Source organism: Halichondria panicea, chromosome 6 (assembly GCF_963675165.1).
Source record: "Halichondria panicea chromosome 6, odHalPani1.1, whole genome shotgun sequence".
NCBI classification, from domain to species: domain Eukaryota; kingdom Metazoa; phylum Porifera; class Demospongiae; order Suberitida; family Halichondriidae; genus Halichondria; species Halichondria panicea.
Genome location: NC_087382.1, coordinates 3,478,148 through 3,487,074, shown reverse-complemented (window position 1 = coordinate 3,487,074; position 8,927 = coordinate 3,478,148). Strand labels below are relative to the sequence as shown.

General features: G+C 39.1%; 1 protein-coding gene and 1 long non-coding RNA gene across 3 annotated transcripts in view; one reads left to right on the top strand and one right to left on the bottom strand.

Moving 5' to 3' along the window:
• The window catches only part of LOC135337468 (uncharacterized), an 85,331-nt gene that overhangs the window by 67,079 nt on the left and 9,325 nt on the right, over positions 1–8,927 (top strand). The gene's annotated exons all lie outside the window — the stretch shown is intronic.
• The window catches only part of LOC135337430 (uncharacterized), a 38,447-nt gene continuing 29,698 nt past the window's right edge, over positions 179–8,927 (bottom strand). The window contains exons 10-24 of the mRNA XM_064533361.1: positions 8,454–8,723; positions 7,159–7,365; positions 3,382–5,702; positions 3,060–3,318; positions 2,942–3,007; positions 2,755–2,886; positions 2,397–2,477; positions 2,256–2,339; positions 2,084–2,149; positions 1,971–2,036; positions 1,775–1,840; positions 1,662–1,727; positions 1,121–1,585; positions 723–1,055; positions 179–350 (exon numbers count right to left, since the gene is read on the bottom strand). Coding sequence (XP_064389431.1) covers positions 334–350; positions 723–1,055; positions 1,121–1,585; positions 1,662–1,727; positions 1,775–1,840; positions 1,971–2,036; positions 2,084–2,149; positions 2,256–2,339; positions 2,397–2,477; positions 2,755–2,886; positions 2,942–3,007; positions 3,060–3,318; positions 3,382–5,702; positions 7,159–7,365; positions 8,454–8,723 — 4,499 coding nt within the window. The 3' untranslated portion in view covers positions 179–333. The remainder of the gene's footprint in view (positions 351–722; positions 1,056–1,120; positions 1,586–1,661; positions 1,728–1,774; positions 1,841–1,970; positions 2,037–2,083; positions 2,150–2,255; positions 2,340–2,396; positions 2,478–2,754; positions 2,887–2,941; positions 3,008–3,059; positions 3,319–3,381; positions 5,703–7,158; positions 7,366–8,453; positions 8,724–8,927) is intronic.

Genomic DNA, 8,927 nt, shown 5'->3' with positions numbered 1-8,927 from the left:
TACAAACAAATAAGTGAACTAATCATGCGTAAACCTATAATTTCCTCAGTATTGTATATTCTGATAATATTATGAGTCTATAATAATTATAGCACATATTAAAGTTTGTGGCATAAGATCTAGAATTACTAAAAATGAATAGCTTTTTACACCTTATCATATGCAATTTTATATCAACATCTCTGGAAAAATTGGTGTATCAAGTACTAAAAATGGAGAGCTATATAACAGTCAACTATAAAAATGAAGCACACAATTATATTACATGTCAATAAACTATCTATCATAATCAGTGTTTGTACAATCCGACACTCTGCATGTGTAATCACTTCATCAGTCCAGTGTATGATCTGCAATCAGGAAAAGTGGAAATTAAATAATCATGGTATAGCGGGTAATTTTCGGGGGACAAAATATTCGTGGTTCAGCAATATTGAGACATTTCGTGGGTAATATTTTCATGGTTGGAGCTTTCACTGCAGGTAAAGGTAGGCAAAGTCGCTTCATTCGTGGGTAAAATATTCGTGGTCAGACCTCCAACCACGAAAACCACGAACATTTTGCCCCACGAAAATTACACGCTATACGGTATGTATGCAGGCGTTTTGTAAAAATTAATTATATAGAAGGTGTGATTGCAGTCCAACTGTTTGGATAGCTATACTCGTTGCTTTCTAGAGAGGAGAGGAAAAGGGGAGGGGCACTGATACACATGTACTTACGTTGGGTCAATTGCTGACAGATTTTATCAGCTGTTTCTCCTTTCCCTAAACTCAGTGCAATATCCAGCAAAGCTCTGTAAGTTGCTTGAAAAGGATCACGTTCTTTCCAGACTTGCAGGCACTTCATCATGGCTGCTTGATTTCCACGTGATTCTTTCACATCGGCTTGTTCAGCAATAGCTAGCCCCATTGCAGTTGAATACATTTCCACATCATCAAAATTTAAGGCCATTACGGGAGTATCGGAGTCCACTATTTCACGGTTGAGTTGCTCGTCAGTCAGATTGTATCGCCTCATTAGTTCTTGAAGAGTGACTCGATTAGCAGGTGGTCCTGTAGAGGGGCAAACATTAAACACCCATATACATATACATACATTGCTGCTTCAGGAAATATACCTAATATTCTAGTACGGACTTGACTGTCTTCACTAGCTGGTGTAGTTTCTACTCTCTGGACTGGAGCTGCTGAGGGGAGAGGAAAAGGGGGAGGGGCGGGCACTGATACACATGTACTTATACGTTGGGTCAATTGTCGACAAATACGATCAGCTGTGTCTCCTTTCCCCAAGCTTAGTACGATATCCAGTAGAGCTCTGTAAGTTGCTCGTGAAGAATTATGTTGTTTCCAGGTTTTCAAACATTTCATCATGGCTGCTTGAGAACCTTCGCTATGGTGCAACCTCTTCACATCGGCTTGTTCGGCAGGATCTAGTTCCATGGCATTCGAATAAATTTCTACATCATCGAAATATTTGGCCAGGTAGGAAAATTCAGAGTTAATTATTTCACGGTTGAGCTGCTTGTCAGTCAGACTGTATTGCCTCATTAGTTCTTGGAGAGAGACTCGATTAGCAGGTGATCCTGTAGAGGGGGGAAGAGCATTGATTAGTGGGCGTGAACAATTATTCATACTTATCTGATTCAGCAGTACATTTACCTCCTTGAGTAGTAATGACTTTGTCACTAGCTGAAGCCGTGATCTTGCGCCTTTTCGTTGACTCATCTATAGTGTTCAGTTAAAACAGTGTGTCACAGTTAGTTGAAACAAACCTGATGATGGTGTCTTCACAATGGATTCGGTGTTTTTACGCTTCCTCCTTGTAGTACGTAATTCACCTGAAGCCCAATGTGATGTCATACATATAAAATAGCTATCTGTTTCAGCAGTGAGGTTATTTACTTATCTGGAAATATATGCATGGCGTGAACAATTATTCATACTTATCTGATTCAGCAGTACATTTACCTCCTTGAGTAGTAATGACTTTGTCACTAGCTGAAGCCGTGCTCTTGCGCCTTTTCGTTGACTCATCTATAGTGTTCAGTTAAAACAGTGTGTCACAGTTAGTTGAAACAAACCTGATGATGGTGTCTTCACAATGGATTCGATGTTTTTACGCTTCCTCCTTGTAGTACGTAATTCACCTGAAGACCAATGTGATGTCATACATATAAAATAGCTATCTGTTTCAGCAGTGAGGTTATTTACTTATCTGGAAATATATACAATTACGGACTTGACTGTCCCCACCTGCTAATGATGATATTGTAGTTCCAACTCTCTGGACTGGAGCTGCTGAGTGTTGAAGCCTTTCTGATGACAGGGACCCCTCATCTATAGGAGTGCATGTTCAATTAATAACAGTGTTATAGTTCGTTGAAACAACCAAACCTAATGATGGCGTCTTCACAATGAATTCGGTACTATTGCATTTTAACTCTTTACTTGTTCCAGCAGATAATTTACCTGAAGCTGAGAACAATATGATATCTTTGGTTGTATATATTAAATGCACACAAACATGCACAATGGTACAAGATAACTCACTGAAAGCTTAACAACAAACAGTCACGTCAACAATAACTGGATTGGTAGACTGAGTATTATTGGTTAAGGCTTTCCAATTGACCATTACCCTTCAAATGTACATTGTTAAATGAATGTCTCAAACGTTTACATCAGGTATGATCATAAGTATAAGTACTTTATCAGCAAGTAACACTGATGAAAATTATTATAGCATGTGTACCTGAAGAACTGTCAGATTTGTTTGTCTGAAGAGAAGCGAGGAGTGGTCTCATCCTTTCCTTCTCACCCTCGTTAAAGTCCAGCGTGTCAAGCTGGAGACGTTTCAGTTCTCTGATACTTGTAAATCCTTTTTCTTTAGAAATAGTCAAAATGGAATAAAATCATCAAGTTTATATATGTTTACTCACTCATTAATTTTTTGATTTCTGATTTTTTTAATTTCCAAGTTCTTCTGAGCTGATCTTCAAAGAGATCTGTTAAAAATAGGGATCATTATTGCTGCATATACGAACTTAAAATGTTTACCAAGCTCATCAGATTCAACACAGATGCCAAATCTGTCTTTTACTTGGCATTTAAAAAGACCTTCCGACAGTAAATCGGTATCCATAATGATAAGACTGTCTGTTGTATAGCCGTCATAGTCGTGGTTGTCACCATCACAGCGCTTTATTCCACCTACAAGCCATTCATATGTTAGTGGTCGTACTCCATCAGCACGTATACTTATGTGATTTCCTTTTCGAGCAGGTTGCTCGCAAATTCTTAGAGGAGTGCTTGGAACCTGTAAACATAATTCATATAGGAATCATCTACTGACACAGTTTAGGTATTACGTTTCACTTACCTTACCAAACCATACCATCATTTCGGGAGTTAGTGGAATAGCAGTTTTACATTTTGTGCATATAACCTTATCCGGAATATTTTTGTCTGAGTCAATCTCTTGATAGGAATCATTATAGTTAAGTTTAGCAAGACATTCCTGTCCGAAGTCAGCATCGGAATTCCTTTGGCAATGCGCATGGAAAGCAAAATCATATATTTCAGAATCATTTTTCACTGAACGCAAGCCATGCTGCAAAGATTGATTAACTTTATTGGCAACTGTACGTATAGTTTCCATGATAAGAGGACAACCATCCTCACTCCAAAACTCAATGACATCATCATTTGTGAGCTGCCTAGTGACACGGAACTCACAATATCTTGGCAAAGAAATTATAGTGACATTGATTATACCTTGGAATCTAAATTGAATCATATTCTTGTAGATCTTGTTGCTTTCATCAAAAAGTAGATCGAATTTTTTTTCAGCGGTAAGATTTGCAATTAAAGCACAGATAAATCCTAAAGGTATATATCCTGTTTTGAATCGAATGCAGATTGGTTCTGGAAGCAATTCGTCATTTCCTCCTTTTTGCTTTCTTTTAATAGAATCTGTTTCAGCAGTTTGAAGAACCGCAGGCAGAAAATACAACACCTCGTCCTTACCAGAAGATACGGGAACTTTAGCAGCTATGCTTAAGTACGCTAGTAGATCAACTAAAGTGGTAATAGAAAGAAGCTTCTTATCTTTTTTCACATGTGTTAGCATGATATCTTGGGGTGAAAAGCATCCAGTTTCCACAAAGCGGTCATACTGTGCCTCGCTAACTTGATTCTTGTTGTGATCGTAAACATTAAAGATTAGTTCACTGATAGTTGAAAATACTACTTGGGGATTACATATTACGATTTTTTTCAGGTTTTCATGCCGAGGAAAATACATAACAAGCCCAATGTATTTGTGGAGAAACTGCAAGGCAACACTCACCATCTCTTCGTCCATTTCCAAATACTTCCCCAACTTGACGCAATCATTAAAGGAAACATGATACTTGTTTTGGTTTCTAGCAAGAAGCTTAAGACAGATGCTGAGCATTAACCATTGTGTTGGAATTTGATACTTTCGAAACTTTTCGGTAAGTATTGTTTCTAGTGTTTTTCTGTGATCTTCTATTTCACTATCGTCTGCACTCATATTGTTCACTAGTAAGCTGAAGCTTTTGCTGTGAACGAGCCCTTCTGTATAAAATGCTGTGCCTTTAAGTCGTTCATTCAGCTGCTGGTTAGTTAATTCTATTTCTTTATTTTTAACTTTATCAAGAAAAGTTCCCACAAGTAATGCAAGAGAATTTTTCCGTTCCTTATCACCTGATTCTGGTTTCTGAACATACTTTTCCACTTGCTCATCTGGGTGTCCAAAGCAAGCAATGCTTGAAAGTGCCGAAAATAATACTTCTTCTGAAGTATAGGAGTAATCTTTACAAAGATTTGTTTTTGAGTCTTTACATTTGAACGGCACACTGTATCTTGAACTTAGATCTTGTTTAAGGTTAATAAACAAAAGGTACAGAGCTGGCCCTATAGTTAAAGATGGTAGCATTTCAAGAAATGCTGGTTGGCCACCAATGTCAACTATATTAAACAGCATTTCATATTCCACCGGATCTAGTCTATGACTGGATTCATGTTTTAGTTCTTTGAATTCTCTAATTGTTTTATCAATATCTGATTCCCTAGGCATCAATGCACTTTGTCTGGTAGCAATTGGCTCTTGAATAGTAACTGGCAACAATTTTTGAATTTGTCTGCCAGCAATTGGCTCTTGCGGAGTAGTAGTAACTGGCAATGATTCCAAGGTTTGAATTCCAGCACCTTCATTACCAGGGGATAATACTAGATCATGTTTCTTGTCTTTAATCACTTGAACCAGTGATTCTTTAGCTACAGTTTCAATCTTGCTGGCTATTTGCCAATTATTTTTAGATGATTGAGTAGTTTCATGTTGTGGGCTTTGCTGAGACTGCTTCACTATTAGTGACATTAGGCCACTTAGTTGATCGTGTAGCTCATGTTGTAAAGCACCCCACTTTCTTTCCTTAGTAACAGCACAAGTTACTCTTGTATACTGTATACAAGCTTCTCTCGACTCTGAAATACCGGTGCTAGATTGAGGCTGTGTTTCTGGAAGAGATGTTTGGATGTTTCCTTTCATTATTCCCAACAATCTGCGAACAAAAGTAGACTTTCCAACCTGGCCTGGGCCCAGTGCAAGGATTTTGGTGTAGGTAAGGGAGACCTTCTCTTTTATGGCTTTGGCATAGAGTTGCTCCTCTTTCAGTCCTGTGTACAAAATAATGCATAGTTAGACACTGGTTTGGAGTTGTCTATGGCACTGATTTAGTATCCCGAACATAGCGAGGGTACTACAAGTGGCTGCAGGGGCGGATACAGGAATATTTAAAGGGCTAATCACCATTGCTAAAATAAGGTTAACTGTTTTTCTAGTGTTGCAGCAATTTTACTAACTATGCACAGAGCTCAGCTTGCTGTAGAGAAGGGGAATAGTTGGGAAGCCAATAAATGCATTGTGGAAGGGCTAGAATAGCCTCGATCCCAGGCCGCACTTATTCTGAGAGTGGGCCTGGTAACGACTGCTTGCGCATACGCTAATCTCACCCCGGTATCTGGGGGCTTTGGATAACATCGTATATGTTCAGTAAAACAATGACGTCACAACGAATGGAAGTGGATTGAAGGAAGTAGATACGATTGAAGGTTTCTAGCCTATCTGATAGCATTCTAGCTTTATTTCGAGGGTATAAATTTTCGCGGAAATACCTTTAGAAAGGTTTTCGTGGATTTAATGTTCGTGGAATAGTGCCTTTTTGGAGCATGCATGCATGCAATATTAAATTCGTGGTTATAAATGTTCGCGGTTCATTCTTAATCCGCGAAAACCATGAACATTTATACCCTCATCAAAATATACCCGCTATACAGTAGCTACCCGTAGCCTGCTATGCTCAAAAGACCCACAGCCTGCAACAGTGTGGATGACAATTGTCGTCTGAACAGAGTGAAAGCTAATACTAGCCTATAGAAACAAACCACGCCCATATTATACTAACTTTGATGAAAGTCTACTATACTACTGCTAATGACTCTATCAGAAAGAAAATAGCTGTTCAACAAACCTACAGCTCTGTCTCTAGCTAGCTAGCTATATAGCTCTGTATGATTGTAACTACTTTGTCAGGACATTTTCTCTGATAAATTCAGGAAATATTTACGGGAAAAAATATCCAATAATTTTGCGCATGCACAAGCAGTCAGCAGTAGGCCTTCTCTTCAGGGGAGGTCAGTGAAGGAGACTAGGGCTGGAAGAATTATACAATCTGATTGGTGCTGAAATGCATTGCGTAAGCAGTCTGCAATCTGATTGGTGCTGCATGATTTTCTGCAGCAGAACGAACTTTATAGGCTTAAAACCCGTCTTCCCCTCTTGTGAGGCACTTTCCCTATCACGTCTAATTCATACTGTGCATGTGAGACATGAATTGTAGAGGGACATGTAATTTAGCAATCCACAGATATTCCCACTACCATATAGCGGGTAATTTTTGTGGGGTAAAAAATTTGTTTATCTGGAAAACAGTGGTTTTTGTGAGTAAAAAGTTCGTTTAGTCTTGTTGCCTGCACTGCATTCATACGTTCCGGATTCCGTGGAGGTCAGCTTGCCCACGAAAATAACGAATTTTTTACCCCGCGAAAATTACCTGCTATACGATATGCTTACTTGATGTGATTTCCTGCTTTAGGTTGATGGACAGGACTTGTGTACTTGGATTCAATTTCATTACAAACTCCATCTCTTCATAAGTCACATCACTCTCACCATTGAGTAGGTGCTCCTTCTCAATCCCGTAGTTGCCAAAGTCAATTGCAGATTTTTCCAACATTTTCCCTATGAATTGTAGTTCTTGCTTTTCAATATTCTCTCCCTCTGTGTGAAAAGCAGTATAGCTATTAGCACTGCGGGTGCTGATGCCACGCCTCGGTGGAGGTATACACACATAAAGCTATACTACATGCTAAAAAGAGCGTATATATAACATTGCCTACGCAATTGATCTTTGACCCTCGATCAGAGAGCCACGGTAGCTAGCTAGAGAGACAAAACGTTGTAAGAGACAAAATTAATGTAAAGAAGAAAAGGCAAATGATATACTATTATAAAAATTGTTCATGTTTGATTCTGAATTATGCGTTCATGTTTTCTGTACGCAGAGGAGAGTTGGGTATGTCTGTTCGACGGGGTCAAGGAGAACGTCGAAGTATGTTCTTTAAAATGCCTCCCCAAAAGCCGTTAGCTGTTATATCTTGGAGATGGTCCAAGGTAGGGCTGCTCTCGGACTCTTCTATACTTTCATGGTGATGATGCTCTTCATGCAGTTATGTCTATTATTGACTTGTTACTACTGAATAGACATAGTGATCACTAATGCTGTATCAGGCCAGGGCTGCACTCCTGGGGCCGTAGATAGTTTAGGTTTGCAGGGGTGGCAAACTAAAAAAAGGTCAACTGTTATTTCATATCCTCTGAGTATTGCAACTTGAAACTTGCTGTGGCACCAACTTAGCTATTCATGGAGCAACAAAAACAAGGTAGCTTGTATACTAAGAAGATTCTCCTAATGGCTAATGCTATATACTTCCCAGAGGCATAGTGGAGCTCTGAATTTTACCTGCATGGTCGATCATCATGCACCTTTTCTCTGCAGTAAGCATGCGCATCAGATATATATAACCCTGCCCATGCACATTTCAATTTCGTTACATGTAAATGCATTGGACATGTGCAGATCTATTTAATGTTTCACAGTAATTCTTGCAGATCCTAGAATGCCAGGGGGGCAACTTCCCCCCTGCCCCCCACTATCTACAATCCTGTGTATGGAACCTCATTGACTCACCGGTCCCTAGGCTCTGCATGGCCCCTAATTTGGAAAGCAAACGCCTCCAATATAACATTCTCACCATGCACAATTATGCTTAGCAAAATTACAGTTAGTAATAAAGCAAACAAGTTACCTGCAGTGAGTATTGCATGACGTGAGGTGGTCCGTGTGCCTGATCCATCTTCAGCAACACACCAGTAAACACCTTTATGCTTAGGAAGGAACTTTGATATGAGGAGGCATTCAGATGTTTGTCCTTTGTAGTCAGGATTTGATATTGCTTGATTTCTAAAATACCACTGATATGTAGTAGCAGATGGTGATGTCCATATCGTTAGTTTAGCTTGCTCCCCAGGTTTACAGCAAATATCGTTGGGTTGAGTCGTAATCTTAAATGGTGACCCTGCAGTATTTAGAGAGTTAGAGCGATAATTATGATGATACGACTGACTTTGACACCAGCAAAGAGAAAGCGTATAATTATACAATAAAACAACTTGAAAGTATAAATTATACTGAAAAAACTGTCCCTTATAGTACAAACACAGCTGATTACAACTAGGCTGGTTATAGAAACACTTACATAAAGGCAAAAGTGTTTGGTGTT